Consider the following 17165-nt stretch of genomic DNA (forward strand, 5'->3'; position numbering starts at 1 on the left):
GGGGTTGCGGTCTGCGCCTGGTGGGAGTAAGGGGGTGGTGAAGTCTCCTTACCGCTCCTTTTTGATGACATCGGGCTCCTCTAGGATCGTCTCGGTCTCCGTCGCACTGGGAATCACCACTGCGGTGGGACTCTTACGGGCCTCCGGCCGCATCAGCGCTCGCCGTCGGATGTTTTCCGGACTTGTCTGCTCTCTCTTGATGCCTTTGGGGTGGTTCGCCGGTAGGCGCATCGCCACCGATGTCACGCCAATCTCTTCCTCCGAGGAAATCACGATCAGTTCCTCCGCTAGGGAGTCACCTGGTTCTTCGGCGATACAACCAGTAGGTACAGGTACAAAGTGGTCTCGCTCTGGTACCTCCACTGCGGTCGCGCTCTTCTCTGTTGCCAGCTCGCTCAGTTCAATAGCGGGCTGAGCCTTGGTTCCTCCCACTTGGGTATAACGGGGAACCAGGGCAGTCTTTTCTTTGCCTTCCGCCACCTCCGTCAATGTTCCCGGAGAGGCACCCCTCGGGGTTCCGAACAAAGGCCACGGCTCGTTCGGCCGAAGGTAAAACGCGCCACATTGAGGGCATCGGACCCTGGTGCTTGGTACCGCGCACGGTATCCCGCAGTGAACGCACAAACACCGAATGTATTCGTGCTCAGCTACCTCCACTACCAGTAGGCCTCCTGGTAATTGGTAAATGGAAGTACTCATCTCGGACATGGTTCGCTCAGGGTTTGAACAGCTCAGGGTTCCAGCTCCTTGCTCCTCGAATGCCAGACAAAAGTGAAGCTCTTCGCTCAGGCTTCCGGTCCCTCCCTTCGCTGGGGAGGACTCTCCTGATTGGCTCTCCTTGTGCCCCCTCCCTCTGGTGGAATCCAGAGGCGGGATCTGCTCTTCTTCAGCGTGACGTGGCCTGGCTTTCTGACCAGTCACAGCACAGGTGGGTGGGCTTTCGGCTTTCGCGCCGCTCCGCTCCCATTGCAAAGAATCCGGGTTTGGCGCCAGATTATTACACATGTCCCGCAACATTCTCCTAATAGTCTCTGTGCACGACGCACGTGCTTGCTCCAGGCTTGGCGGGAACCGCCATTTTAGATCACTGTTCTTGCTCTGCGGAGCACATGTAGGGATGGACGCCATCTTGGATGAGTCCTCAAAACGTCCATGTGCCCTATCCTCAGTGTCTAACGGGTATCTCGTACCTAAACACTGACTGACTGCCAACTGTGTGCTCTGCATTCTGTTTCTCACTAACTTGAGGTGGCTTGTACCCCAGGCTCAGCAGAACTCCTCTCCTCCATGCACTGTACTCGATGTCTACCATGCAAGTGTTCTGTGGTGCGTGTGTGCGGGTGATAGCTATGGTACCTCTTTTCTAAGTACGGACGTCTCCTGCTTTTGGCCACTCATAGCGCGGGCCCTGGGCCATGGTCCCTGGACTGGTTAACAGGCTGACCCCTCCAGTTGCCTCACGCTACCTGCCTCAAGGGACTTGGTCAGCTCTAACTATTCACCCTTCCTACGCCACCTCCTATGGGCGCCCATGCGTACTGTGCGAGAGTCTGCGCTCTCCTGACTACCCTCGGCATATGCAATTGCGCCCATCCTTCTCCAACACTTGCATGGCGAGTGCATCTCACTCTGCCCGTTCCGCCTTGCTATAAGCCAGTCCTGTTCTGACACATCTCTCAGCAGCGCCTCCAAATGTAACACTGCTTCCCCCCCTTCCCCCAGACTCTACGGTGGTGTCTAGGGTGCATGAGGGCAGATTACATGCGGTGTGGTGCATACCTGTGAGGAACAGGAGGGCCTGAGCTTCCCGCGATGTTATTGGGGAGCCAGGTCCGGGCTTCGGGGGTGGTAGCCTCCATGATCTCTTAGTGGTGCAGCGCCTCCATCTTCTATACTCCCAGGAATATGGGACAGGACCTGTATAGAAGAACCCCTTGGGTCCCAGGGTAATAGCTTCCAATTCACACACAGTCGTTGGTAACAAAGGATAGTCTCTTTTATTGGCAGATCAGCAACTCCCAACGGTAGTGGCGTCCAGCAGCCGCAACAACAGCAGCCAAGCTGTACTTATTACTCCGCTCTCCTCACACACAGATATCTCCTCCTCTCCTTCCCTCCAAGTCTCTCCTCCGACAGGATGGTCTGGGCTGAGGATTCAATACCCCGCGGCCCATCCCCGAAGTTATCCTCGCGGTGGGGCTTGAATTCTTCCCATCACCCCAGGCAGAGGGGTGAGGGGCATTGGTCCACCAGGTCTATAACGCTATCAGCTCTACTAAAGGGGCTGAGTCTCTCCACTCCTCTCTCTGCTCCTGCATGGCTGTGCAGGTGAGACCGCGGTCTCCTCCAACTCCTTGGACCGATCCGCAGGACTCACTACTCAGACATGTCCCACTGCAGACTCTCGGCATATTAACTCGAAAGACTAACTCTAACTCACAGGAGTTGCTGCTAAATATAGAGCTAGCCCCACCTCTCGTGATGTCAGCAGAACCTCCCCTCTTGCTCACGTCTGCAGCAGAGTCCAGGCCTGCCTCTACCACTCAGGGCAGGGCTATGAAGGAGGAAAACCCATGACGATTACTGGTTCCTGATCTTAACAGGACTTACCACAGTAGAAGGGAGATAGGTATAGCCTGTGCTGTTTACAGGGGGCTACACTCTCCCTATGGTGGAATCCAATGGTCCCCACTTGGACCTAGTTTTAGCAGACCCATCCTGCGGCAAACCACCTGGGAAACAGCACACATAACATTGTCATAATACATGGCATAATGAGGTAATTCAATACAAGTACACCCGGGTACTCCCAACATGGAGAACCCTACATATAGTGCTTTGGATCAGGCTTTCTTACCCGCCGTCCATTATGATCTGTGACGGTCACAGCGAACGATTGGACCGGCCCATGCTCAGGCCTGTATGTAACACCGTACATGTAGATACATCTACCTATGCTCCATATGCATACTAATTCACTAATCTTATCCTCATTGTGATACCCTCCCTGACCGAACTTGGTCCGGAGGTATTCCTGGACTGCCTCCCTGAGCCAACTGTCTCGGTTCTCTTCAATTTCTCTCATGATGGGCTCAGGCACATAGGGATACTCATACCCGTGTGACTGCCGGTATCTAGCGACTATGGCCCGGTCAGCTCGACTTAGTTTGGTGAGTTTGCGGTGCCCTGCCCTGCTCGGCAGTACCCAAAATACAGGCTCCTCTGGGGCCACCTCATCGTACAAGATACTGGGGCCTCGAGGTACTATCAGTTTCTGTTCTATCTCCCTAAACCAGTGATCTAACTCATCCTCCACCTCCTGCGGAGTGAAAGAACCAGCCGCCCACCACTGGTCTACTACATCATTCTTAATTAATAAGAACCGTGTACGGTCCATCCCCTCGTGGTATCCGGTGAACAAAGGCACCCACCATTTGTCGCAGTGTTCGTACTCTGCGGAATGACTAGTGCGTTCTACATCAGACTCTACCTGTGATGATACACAGGACGTACCCGCATCAGTAGATCGCGAGCAATCTCTCCTTCCCTTGGCATTATAATACGTAGTGGGGTTCATTTTGTGCACCACTTTGCTGGTAGACCCAGCCTCTACTGGAGTGTGAGACCCACGGGCCCTCCCTCTAGCTGCAGGAGAAAACGGCACAGGTTTAGGCACAGGTATAACACTCGAATACGGTATCTCCCCATCAGACCCTTCATCACTCAGCTCCCAATCCCGCAAGTCCTTGGAGTTTTTGGGATATTTACATAATTTATCCCTGGTTGGTCCCGGTGGCACCACTCGTGACGGGGCAGGGGCAGTGGCCGGGGCAGTGGAGCTATGGGCCGGGGCAGGGGGAACGTCCAGGGCATTGTACAGCAAGCGGGTGACACCACGCCCAATGAACATTTTCTTAGAGGCACTCCCCGCCATACTTCTGGCTTCTCGGGAGGGGCCTCGACTCTGTAGGGTAGCCTGGGCAATGGCTGAGTCTATGCTTCGAGAGGAGAATACTCCTCCAGGCCTTCTCTTTCCGGTGGAACTGGAAACGACGTCATCTGGATCGCCTGCAGAATCTCCACCCGCTTCGTGGTCACGCACCGGAAGTGCGTTGAGGACCTGCAGGGGCGGTGGCGGAGCATCCGGTACATGGTCAAACAAGTAGGCCTCAAGCCTCTCTTTCTCGTTTGCCGGGGTTGCGGTCTGCGCCTGGCGGGAGTAAGGGGGTGGTGAAGTCTCCTTACCGCTCCTTTTTGATGACATCGGGCTCCTCTAGGATCGTCTCGGTCTCCGTCGCACTGGGAATCACCACTGCGGTGGGACTCTTACGGGCCTCCGGCCGCATCAGCGCTCGCCGTCGGATGTTTTCCGGACTTGTCTGCTCTCTCTTGATGCCTTTGGGGTGGTTCGCCGGTAGGCGCATCGCCACCGATGTCACGCCAATCTCTTCCTCCGAGGAAATCACGATCAGTTCCTCCGCTAGGGAGTCACCTGGTTCTTCGGCGATACAACCAGTAGGTACAGGTACAAAGTGGTCTCGCTCTGGTACCTCCACTGCGGTCGCGCTCTTCTCTGTTGCCAGCTCGCTCAGTTCAATAGCGGGCTGAGCCTTGGTTCCTCCCGCTTGGGTATAACGGGGAACCAGGGCAGTCTTTTCTTTGCCTTCCGCCACCTCCGTCAATGTTCCCGGAGAGGCACCCCTCGGGGTTCCGAACAAAGGCCACGGCTCGTTCGGCCGAAGGTAAAACGCGCCACATTGAGGGCATCGGACCCTGGTGCTTGGTACCGCGCACGGTATCCCGCAGTGAACGCACAAACACCGAATGTATTCGTGCTCAGCTACCTCCACTACCAGTAGGCCTCCTGGTAATTGGTAAATGGAAGTACTCATCTCGGACATGGTTCGCTCAAGGTTTGAACAGCTCAGGGTTCCAGCTCCTTGCTCCTCGAATGCCAGACAAAAGTGAAGCTCTTCGCTCAGGCTTCCGGTCCCTCCCTTCGCTGGGGAGGACTCTCCTGATTGGCTCTCCTTGTGCCCCCTCCCTCTGGTGGAATCCAGAGGCGGGATCTGCTCTTCTTCAGCGTGACGTGGCCTGGCTTTCTGACCAGTCACAGCACAGGTGGGTGGGCTTTCGGCTTTCGCGCCGCTCCGCTCCCATTGCAAAGAATCCGGGTTTGGCGCCAGATTATTACACATGTCCCGCAACATTCTCCTAATAGTCTCTGTGCACGACGCACGTGCTTGCTCCAGGCTTGGCGGGAACCGCCATTTTAGATCACTGTTCTTGCTCTGCGGAGCACATGTAGGGATGGACGCCATCTTGGATGAGTCCTCAAAACGTCCATGTGCCCTATCCTCAGTGTCTAACGGGTATCTCGTACCTAAACACTGACTGACTGCCAACTGTGTGCTCTGCATTCTGTTTCTCACTAACTTGAGGTGGCTTGTACCCCAGGCTCAGCAGAACTCCTCTCCTCCATGCACTGTACTCGATGTCTACCATGCAAGTGTTCTGTGGTGCGTGTGTGCGGGTGATAGCTATGGTACCTCTTTTCTAAGTACGGACGTCTCCTGCTTTTGGCCACTCATAGCGCGGGCCCTGGGCCATGGTCCCTGGACTGGTTAACAGGCTGACCCCCCCAGTTGCCTCACGCTACCTGCCTCAAGGGACTTGGTCAGCTCTAACTATTCACCCTTCCTACGCCACCTCCTATGGGCGCCCATGCGTACTGTGCGAGAGTCTGCGCTCTCCTGACTACCCTCGGCATATGCAATTGCGCCCATCCTTCTCCAACACTTGCATGGCGAGTGCATCTCACTCTGCCCGTTCCGCCTTGCTATAAGCCAGTCCTGTTCTGACACATCTCTCAGCAGCGCCTCCAAATGTAACACTGCTTCCCCCCCTTCCCCCAGACTCTACGGTGGTGTCTAGGGTGCATGAGGGCAGATTACATGCGGTGTGGTGCATACCTGTGAGGAACAGGAGGGCCTGAGCTTCCCGCGATGTTATTGGGGAGCCAGGTCCGGGCTTCGGGGGTGGTAGCCTCCATGATCTCTTAGTGGTGCAGCGCCTCCATCTTCTATACTCCCAGGAATATGGGACAGTACCTGTATAGAAGAACCCCTAGGGTCCCAGGATAATAGCTTCCAATTCACACACAGTCTTTGGTAACAAAGGATAGTCTCTTTTATTGGCAGATCGGCAACTCCCAACGGTAGTGGCGTCCAGCAGCCGCAACAACAGCAGCCAAGCTGTACTTATTACTCCGCTCTCCTCACACACAGATATCTCCTCCTCTCCTTCCCTCCAAGTCTCTCCTCCGACAGGATGGTCTGGGCTGAGGCTTCAATACCCCGCGGCCCACCCCCGAGGTTATCCTTGCGGTGGGGCTTGAATTCTCCCCATCACCCCAATAAGAGGGGTGAGGGGCATTGGTCCACCAGGTCTATAACGCTATCAGCTCTACTAAAGGGGCTGAGTCTCTCCACTCCTCTCTCTGCTCCTGCATGGCTGTGCAGGTGAGACAGCGGTCTCCTCCAACTCCTTGGACCGATCCGCAGGACTCACTACTCAGACATGTCCCACTGCAGACTCTCGGCATACTAGCTTGGAAGACTAACTCTAACTCACAGGAGTTGGCTGCTAAATATAGAGCTAGCCCCACCTCACGTGATGTCAGCAGAACCTCCCCTCTTGCTCACGCCTGCAGCAGAGTCCAGACCTGCCTCTACCACTCAGGGCAGGGCTATGAAGGGGGAAAACCCATGATGATTACTGGTGCCTGATCTTAACAGGACTTACCACAGTAGAAGGGAGATAGGTATAGCCTGTGCTGTTTACAGGGGGCTACACATACATATGACCCCCCCCTCACCACCTCAAAAACATACATTTAAACCCCTCACCCAGCCCCTGATACATTAAACACAATACAATAAATACAAACTTACCTACCTTGGGAATGGTCTCAGGCCTCTGCTGCCTGGGTTGTCCCACAACTTCTTTGCCTGGCTGCGGTCCTCTTGTTGCCGCTGGGCCCGGCTCTCCCCCAGCTGTGGGCCTCCCTCACTAACTGTCCCACGCCAAGCCTCTGAAGTCAGCACGTGTCGGGCCTCTCTCTCATGCTGCGGTGCGCCGGAAGCTTTGCCCAGCTTGCTTCCGACACACGCCAATAACATAGAGGCCCAGCATGCTCCAGCATCAGAAGCTCGGTGTGGGACAATCAGTAAGGGAGGCTCGCAGCTGGGGGAGAGCCGGGCAAGGCGGCAAAGAGAGGACCGGCAGCCAGGCAAAGAAGTTGGGCATGGCTAGAGGTCGGGCCCAACAGCCGTGTCCAGCTGCCTGGCCCCCCGCAGCCACAGGGCCTGGGACACTTGTCCCGGCTCTCCACCCCTATCGACGGCCCTGCACACAGTATTACAAGCACACTGCCCAGGGGTCATATTTGACTCCTTTCTCACATTCTCCTCTAAAACCTATTGTTTTTTCCTCCACAATATTGCAAACACACGCCCTTTCCTCTGTTGCTCTACTGCTAAAACGTTAACGCAGGCCCTCATTCTCTCCCGTCTTGACTATTGTAACCTTCTGCTGTCCGGTCTTTCTGCCCCTCACCTGTCTTCTTTTTAATTTATCCTAAACACTAGAATCACTTTTTCTCTCCTAAATTTGTCTCAGCATCTCTCCTGCTGAAGTCCCTCTCCTGGGTTCCTATCAAATACTGTATTACACACAATATTCTCATTCCAATGTTAAAGCTTTACACTCTTCAGCCCCTCCTTACATCTCAACCCTAATTTCTCACTGTACACCATCCCCACTCTTGCGTTCTGCTCAAGGATGTCTTCTCTCCACCCCTTTTGTATCTAAAGCCCTCTCCCTCTTAAACCTTTCTCAATCATTGCCCCCACCTCTGGAATGCCCTTCCCCTCAATATCCGACTAGCACCCTCTGTATCCACCTTTTTATGCCTATCTTAAAACCCATCTCTTTAATGATGCATATGGGTAACGCAGTGGCTGATACTATACACCTCATACATCGTCCTTGCAGAACACCCTCCTACTGTCTCTGTACGTTCTTCCTACTTACCACTTAGATTGTAAGCTCTTCAGGGCAGGGACTCCTTTTCCTAATGTTACTTTTATGTCTGAAGCGCTTATTCTCATTATGTGTTATATTATTATGTCACAGGTGTTACTACTGTGAGGCGCTATGTACATAAATGGCGCTATATAAAAAGAGATATACATACATACATATATACATACATACAAGAGTGCTTTCAGGACAACAAACAGTAGATCAAAGAAAAATGAGACTGGTGTGGTTAAAGTATTGGAACTGAAGCTATTAAATCTAGAGTAAAATGATTGAGATACTTGTATTTTTGGGCAGAGAAAGCAGTCAGCAAGGCTTTAGACACTGTTAGTATCATACACTGTAGGCTAAAGTGCACAGAGATTCTTTCCTAATATTTTTAGCTTCCTTTTCTGCAACAGCGCATGCCAGCCCTGAGTAAACTTGCTGCTTTCCATGGTGCATAAACATTCTCTAGCAAATGTGAAGTGTAAAGAAACTTGATAATCATGTTTGTTATGTTTGACTGTGATCTCCTAGGCCCAGATGTTAATGCTTCCTCGGGTCTGGTATTTAAAAAATTTTTTTTTAATAATAGGTGCTTATACTGTACATCTCATTGTTATGCCAGCACATCTATTAATGGAAATGTTTCTAAGTATCGGAAGTATGATCACAGTTCAAAACAAAGTAAAAAAAGTGATTTATCTTAATAGTAGTTCACATTTAATTCCATTGGGGACCAAAAGATTCATATCAAAAAGGGCATACTGCTTTGCATGCATTGATGGTGACCAGAAGGAATCAGAAGCTAAAACGCTTCCAAAAATGTTCTGCGTCTCTGCTCTCAAAGCTTATAGTGTTGCAAGTAGTTTTACTTTGTGATGGGGGTTGAAACATGCTTTAGTATTTTCCCTTCCTGTTTTCTCCTATGTTCATATTTGTTAGAATGCATGCAAATAGAGGTATCAACATTTGACTGATGGTTTTCTTAAATGCGTCTTTGTTCACTTTCTTTTTTTGTTATACTCTTTGCATCAAATGAATGTAAATACAGCCAATAATTCTGCAGAACAGAAGTGGGCGCACAAGGCGATGCGCATCTATCTAGAAGAAAATCCATTACGTCCTCTTCATTTCAAGGAGCCTACATATATTGCTTTTTCATTCATTATTTATAAAAAATTAATTTCTTGTCATTTTTGTAGACCTTCCAAGAGCAGCAGTCAGAATTTTAAGCAACATGACATTCCTTTTTGTGAGTTTGTCATACACAGCTGAGAGTGCCATTGTCACCGCTTTTATTACCTTCATTCCCAAGTTCATCGAGTCACAGTTTGGCATGCCAGCTTCTAGTGCCAGCATCTACACTGGTAAGATCATCATAATAAAGTTACATTGGTTGCTATGTGGGGGCACTACAGGGAGATGTCAAGTTGTAAGGAAAAAAAAAAGTCTGGTTAGTGAGAATCAGAGAATCGCATTGGCATCAAAGGATAATGTAAAGGTAAGTTTAAATTTGAGTATCATTTCTAAGGTGTCTTACTTTTTTGATGAGTAGTATTCTGTGGCACTCTTTATTCTGAAGGTTCCTTTAAGATGTTTTGTGACACACTGAATTGTAGACCTTTGGAACTATTCACAGTAAAATCTGGTACGTTCTGCCTTTACACCCCTGCATATTTCAATATGTATTTTAATATGTATACTGTATGTGATTTTTGGAGGATTATCATTTACTCTATAACTTTTAGCTCATTTTACTTCAAACAGTCCACTTACAGTATTTCTACTTCTTGGTATTAGTTTAAAGCTTTTCCCTCCCCCCACTGTACAGAATGGTGACATACAGAATTTAGACCTCTGAAGACATTCTCACATTATCTGTATACGTTGCAAAGGAAGTGGGAATGTATCACTTAGTTGTTAAAATCTCCAGTCAATATGTGGTATTTTGGGTTATATGGTCATTTAGTTTACCACAGTGTAGATTTTCCTTTGCACTTTTACATTTTAGGTTACAAACAATCAAGCAACGTAATAACTGGCTCCATTAATAGCGCTCATATCCTAAATATATAATCAGCAAAGGTTGTTGTCATTTAACCCAACAGTGTTCTGAACAGTATAAAAATGTGGGGTACGGAGCTTTTTCAGCACCAAATCCAACAGATTGTCCTGTTTTGATCAACCTATGGACCAGGCCTGCACAACCTGTAAAGTGAAACGGGCCAAACTGCTCCAAGGAAAGCAGATTCGGGCCGCACTTTAATTGAAATGATCTAATTTCTGGGGGTTATAAAAAAAAAAACCCTCATGACCCTTACCGGCGGAGGGGTGCGGCGGCGGCGGCGGCGGCGTGGTGCGGCGATCTCCGTCTTTTCCCCTGCAAATTCTACTCTTTCCCCTGCGGGTCCTGAAAAATGACATCACAGCGTCACATAGCGTCCCGTTGCCATGGCAACGTGGCATCTTTTTACGCTGCGCGGCCATTTTTTCAGGACCGGCAGGGGAAAGAGTAGAATTTGAAGGGGAGAAGGCAGAGATTGCCTCACCACGCGGGTCGCACAGTGAGTCCGGGCCCAGCGGGCCGTATGTTGTGCAGGCCTGCTATAAATGCATACAATATTCTGGTGTCTTCTCTCTGACATGGAAAATGCTGACATAGACTGCTACATTTTAAAGCTATAATAACAGATGCATGCAGTGGCTTTCATGGGGGATGGGTTTTATACATTTAACTGATGAGTCTCACTACATTTAAACCTAAAAGAAGGATTATTTATCCTATAAAAGCATCCGTCAACGGAATTACACTATTTATATTGTGATTAAGTACCTCAGGTTTGAATCTCCTGCAGGTATACAACTAAATGTAATCCACAATACAATTTCTGCATTTGTCTGATTTAGTTTAAAGATCATGGTGGAAACAGTGTTTAATGATCCAATGGCACTTGTAATTTTTTTACCATAATTTATATAATGTGTGGTTGAAACATATTCTAGCTTCAAATTGCAAAGCCAATATAACCAGCCTCACACTGGAGAGGCCCAAAAGGTCAAAACAGCTGTCTGTGAGTAGGTTTTACTGGCTATGCACTTAAACACAGGCTGTGCTGAAACGCTGTGTAATACAGCAGGCATATGCTTATAGGCAGTGTTCGACAAACCTATACATTTGCTCGCCCCGGGCGAGTGGATTTAACCCCCGGGCGAGTAAATATTGGCCCAAGCAGCACACGTTTGGTACTAGGTGGCGAGTAGATTTTTTTGTGTGGCGAGTAGATTTTTTGGTGATTTGTCAACCACTGCTTATAGGGGTCCATGTTAAAATGGACATGAAGCAAAAGGTGACACTGTGTGCTCATTTGCATGTCATTACCCAGAATCCCTGGCTGCAGTAGAAGCCGTGTATGCTGGGAGATAATGCTGAAAAGCAGGGTTGCAGACCTGTCTGAGACATGTGAGTGTGCTCACAAGTGATATTTGTATTTGACAATCCAATGCAACGGCACAACAATAGCATAAATAGTACAATTGCATAACAAAAACACTTCAAAATTCATTAAGTTTGGTTAGGCGGTAACATTATAAAGTAGATGAAACTTGGTGCATGAAACTGCAAAGCTACGATGTGTAGTAGTGTGTCGGTGTTGTGCTTGTCAACACTGTTCGTTTTTGGATGTGAAAACATTAATCTTGGCAGTTTTAGCAAACCTTATATCACCTGGGAAAGGTATACGAACCGTGCTTTGCAAATTCTTAGCATGTGAGGTGATATTATTATTAAGAATAATGGTTTCAATTTTAAAAGTTTCAAAGTTTACAGGGTCGACTGAATGAAGAAAGAAAGCATTGAGCCTTAAGCGAAGTATAGCCTGACCGCAAGGCCGACTAAAAGGTCTAACCCCACCTTTTTCCTCCTGCCCCTCCACCCCTTTTGGTAACCGGTGACACTCTGAAGGGGGGAGAGGCTGGCTTGAGGGGATAAGGGCAGGCAGTGGAGGGCAGGGAGATCATTCCGGGCCCCTCACTGAGCTTTTCTCACTGCTTGCCTCTTTCTGTCATGTTGGACCTCCAGGAGCTGGTCCAACGGCTCCAGGACGAGGCCAGATCCCCAAAAAAGGGATGGCCTTAGCTGCAGTTATTGCTGAGCGGCACCGTGGGTGCTGTGGGTGCAGAGGAGACATCACTGGCTGCAACCTCCCAGGGAGAAAGTGTGATGTGATTGGAGAGCGACACGCCGAGGGCCCTGGCGAGGTACTGCTTGAAGCGAGTGCTGAACAGTGTGGCAGTGATGGCGCTGAGCGGTGCTAGTGATTCAGAGGGGTCCGTGAGTGACCCACTTGATGAATGGCCGGAGCGATGTGCTCAGAGGTGTGCTAGGCCACCCCCAGCTCTGATTGGGAGCCAGCGGTGTCACATGGAAGCTGTAGGAAGCAGAGCACATTGGTGGCTGGCTCAGCAGGGGGTAAGAGGGGCCTCCATGCCTTAGGGCAACAGCCTCTTCCCCAGATCTCTTCCCCCCCATTTTAGCTTCAAGTCCCCAGGAAGGGGACTCTGGGAGGGCGTCCTTTATAGGCAGCCTTGCTTTGTTGGAGCCCAGTAGGTCACCCCCAGGGGGGACCAGTGCCTGGGGGGCCGCTGTGTGTTTCACAGCACTTAGCAGAGGTGGTAGCGGGTCTAGCACCAGGAGCTAGGCCAGAGCCCTCAGTAAGTGGGTTGTCCTCCTGAGAAGCATTTTGGCTGCTCTAGAGAGCCACCCAGGTGGGCCGGTTGCGGTTCAAAAGTTGAGTTTAGCACCATTACCCTTGTCAAGGTGACATTGAAAGACGACGATACCTCTGTATGTTTGTTAATTGGATGCAGGCTTTCTCCATCCTCGCTAGCATAATTGGGGGAAAATCTCCCCACCTTTGCTCTACCCTGTTTAAGCATTGGGACATGGTAGGGGTCATGCAGTGGATTGATAGTGGGATGGCTTGGGGCACTATGATGAGCAGTTCTGACAAAAAATGGCTGTCCGGAGGCAATTCTTTTGGGATACTAAAGATTTTGATATGTGAATCAAGCTCATGACTTTGTGGGCCTTTAATGAGGGCCATTGTAACGTCAGTGGTTGTAGGTTCTGGCATGAGCATTCATCCTGGGGGGCCACCCGCATCGTGATTGCTCTCGCATCTTGCGGCTGACGTGGGTTCAGCTGAGCGGCTGAGACTTTGGACGGTCCGGGCTAATGGACCATGGTTTAAAGCGGCATTGGCTTTACCTGTATGTGGAGCACTCTAGCAGGGTTAGCACCTCCATTTTCGCTGCATATGAATAAAAGCTGCGGCCATTGTACCTCCAGACGTTTGTGTGTGTACTTTATTTGCAGGATGTTTTGGGTGGTTTGTGGAAGCAACATCTAAGGTCAAGAAAGCATTGAGTCTTAAATAAAGTTTGGCATGAGCGCAAAGCCCAGGCTTACCCCACCTTTTTCCTCCAGCCCTCTTCCCCCCTCTGGTCACCAGTGACACTCCGGAGGGGGGATGTGTCTGGCTGGAGGGGATAACAGCAGAAAATGAGGGGCGATCATTCCACCCTCCTACCTGTGTTTTTCCCGCTCTTCCTCCCCTTTTGGTTACATTTTGTTTTGTGTGCATTATACTTGTACTAAACATATTTTTATTTGAGGCGTATGTTGGGGTTATATTGGCTCTCTCGCGGCAGCTGTTTAGGGGGTAAGTGCAGGGTGACCTTGCCAGATGGGGCTCAGTTGCGGTAATGCCTGGTGGTCGCATGGTTGGGGTGTGGGCAGTGCTCGTTCTTTGAGCACCTGGGGTTCATCCCGCAGCTGATGTGGGGTCAGCTGACCGGCTGGAACTTTGGGTAGTCTGGGCTTACTGGCCATGATTTAAGCGTTGTTGGCCTTACCTGTGGGTGGAGCACTCTGGCAGGGTTAGCACCTCCCCTTTGCTGTATTTGAATAAAAGCCATGGCCATTGTACCTCCAGACCTTTGTATGTGTGCTTTATTTGCGGAATATTTTGTGGAATTGGGGGAGCAGCATCGCAGGCTCTGATTTCAAGCACGTTTTGGTGTCTTATCCTTGTCATACACCCCTTTTTTTTAAATGTCTGGTTTGGCCGCCTATTGAAACACAAATACACTGTAGCATAAAGAAATATGCACAGAACTCACATTTTCCCAAGCTAGGAGAATACCGCTTCACAGCCATTTTCTTCAAGGTTGCCTGTTTTTGCCTATTTTATTCATTTTAATGGTCACCACCATGGGTTTCATTCAAAAACAAGAATAATATACAAATTTTCCTACTACTTTTCTACTAGAGACAAGCTGGAAAATGTTCAGAAAGCAAATTCAGGATTAACATGGACACTCTTTTTTGAACACAGTTTCTTTGAAAGGTCATTGGAGTCGTGTTTTTTGGTGGCTACTTTATAATAGTTGAATCACAAAGCAACCGCATTAAATATCTGGTCATTCAGAGCTTTATGGTACAGAAGCACTTCTGAAAACATTTAACTCTGCTGTGTGTAGATAGAGAGGGATTATTAGCAACGGGAGTCCTCTGAATGTTAAACTTGTACATTGTATTAGAGGTGCAGTGAGATGAAAGCACTCTGTCATATACCTGCTTTCCTATAATTTTGTTACATGATTTAGGACAGGGGTGAGCACACTTTTTATCCCAAGCCCCCCTTTTCATCCATGAAATTTCTCGCCCCCCCCCCTGCCTAATGTAATCAAAATCACATGACATCAGCACGTGAGCTGTTCAGCCAATGAGGGCGAACCAGCTTTGTGACGGGTCCGCCACTCGACTACAATCTCCTACAGCCAAGTTCACACATCGCTTGGGCTGCAGGCGTGCGCGCAGGCAGTCTACTAGTATTGGATCACTGTTTATTTTATTGTTTGCTGGCATCTGGTAATATGTTTTTTTCTGGTGCACAAAGGCAATCCATTTGAGGGGGCATTCATCCACCTCTTTGCTACATCCCTCCCCTCTCCCGGCCCCCTTTTTTCCCCCTCCTTTTTTCCTTCTCCCATTTGCTTTCCCCAATGTCATCCACTCCTACCTACCAGTATTATGTATTATTTATTTATTCCCTTTTTAAATGTTGCCCAGGAATCAGGGACCCCCATAACCAAACTCAAGGGGGGGTACTGATGAATCTCACCTGCTGATCAATACTCCGAAGTGACCCCCCTGACCCAAAGAAGAACCCTCAGCCTCCAAAAACTCATCCTCCCAAGCCCCTCAATTCTGCCATCTCTGCCTGGCCTCATCCCTCGTTTAGCCATTGTGTCTCTCCCTCCCCTCAGTGTCTCTCTCACCTTCCTCCCAGTGTCTTTCTCTCTCACCTTCCCCCCAGTGTCTCTCTCTCTCACCTTCCCCCCAGTCTCTCTCTCGCTCTCTAACCTTCCCCCCCCAGTGTCTCTCTCTCACCTTCCCCCAGTGTCTCTCTCACCTCACCCCCAGTGTCTCTCTCTCACCTTCCCCCAGTCTCTCTCTCACCTTCCCCCCAGTGTTTCTCTCTCTCACCTTCCCCCCAGTGTCTCCCTCCCCCTCCCCCCAATATGTATCCCACCTCCCATGTCTCTCCCTCCCCCTCCCCTTCATGTCTCTCACCTCTCCATGTCTCTCTCTCCCCCTCACCTCAATATGTCTCCCACCTTTCTACACACACACACACGCGCACACACACACACACACACACACACACACACACACACACACACACACACACACACACACACACTTACTTTCACTATTAAGACACACTTACTTTCACTATTAAGACACACTTACTTTCACTATTATGCCTGCTCCAGTCCCCCATGTGCGGCTGAAAACTGGGACAGGAGGAGGAGGGGCTGTCTGTCTGCAGGGAAGGCCCCGCCCCCGCTGCAGGCAGACATCACACAGAAACAGCAGCACGGAGCTTGTGAGCTGCTTGGCCGCCCGTGCACAGCTCTGCCCACCCCCAGTTTGCGCACCGCTGATTTAGGATATGTTAACTAGGTTTACTAATCTAAGACATAAATCCCTGTGTGAAGAAAAACAAAAATTAATAGCACAGAACACTATATATCCTATTAGTAAGTTAGAGTAACATATCTAATATTTAAAAAGAATATAGGTGCAGTTAAAAATTGCAGTAACCAGGGTATAATGTCAAATTAAAAAAAACAATTCAACCATTTTATGAATCACGACTCAAATAAATCATTTTACATTATTACTTTACAGAATGGATAAAAGAATTGAATAATTTCACAATGTAATATATTATTAGTTAAAAAGAACTGTCTTACTAGGACTGCACCTTTATACAATTGAGGCACTATGGCCATGATTCATGAAACCCTTGGAGTTATTATCACCTAATAAAAAAAAAAGATTGCACGTTTTTACAACTATGTTATGGCCCAAGTCCTTACTTTATGTTATGGCCCAAGTCCTTACTTTATGTTATGGCCCAAGTCCTTATTTTATGTTATGGCCCAAGTCCTTACTTTGTGTTATGGCCCAAGTCCTTACTTTGTGTTATGGCCCAAGTCCTTACTTTGTGTTATGGCCCAAGTCCTTACTTTGTGTTATGGCCCAAGTCCTTACTTTATGTTATGGCCTAAGTCCTTTATGTTATGTCCCAAGTCCTTACTTTATGTTATGGCCCAAGTCCTTACTTTATGTTATGGCCCAATTCATTACTTTGTGTAATGGCCCAGCTGGAACATCAGCAAACAGCAGCAAACGACTGATACCCTTTAGTTACCGCCTTTGTATCATTTCTAACAGTGTCTGAGGTTAAGTGAAACTGGTTGAGCAGCAAACAGACCCAACACTCTGGGCTAGTGCACATGAGCAGTAAAGGTGAAGCATTTTGGGGAGACTATCTTAGGGGGATGCCGTTGCTGCGACTCAGGTGTTTTTTTATAAGAGCGTGTTAGGGAGTCAAGCAGTTAATTCCTTTTGCAAGGATCATGAGACTGCACTGGTGATGGGTTTCCTGCATGTGGTGTGTAAAACTCTTGATTGACTAGTAACTGCTTGTCAGAGTCCCTGTTGG

The 17165-nt window shown here is 49.2% G+C and overlaps 1 protein-coding gene across 1 annotated transcript in view; it reads left to right on the forward strand.

Annotated features, from left to right (window-relative positions):
- The window catches only part of SLCO5A1 (solute carrier organic anion transporter family member 5A1), a 173390-nt gene that overhangs the window by 89659 nt on the left and 66566 nt on the right, over positions 1-17165 (forward strand). Inside the window, exon 5 of the mRNA XM_075583730.1 lies at positions 9291-9455. Within this exon, the coding sequence (XP_075439845.1) occupies positions 9291-9455 (165 nt within the window). The remainder of the gene's footprint in view (positions 1-9290; positions 9456-17165) is intronic.

This window comes from Ascaphus truei, chromosome 2 (assembly GCF_040206685.1).
Source record: "Ascaphus truei isolate aAscTru1 chromosome 2, aAscTru1.hap1, whole genome shotgun sequence".
Classification (NCBI taxonomy): Eukaryota; Metazoa; Chordata; class Amphibia; order Anura; family Ascaphidae; genus Ascaphus; species Ascaphus truei.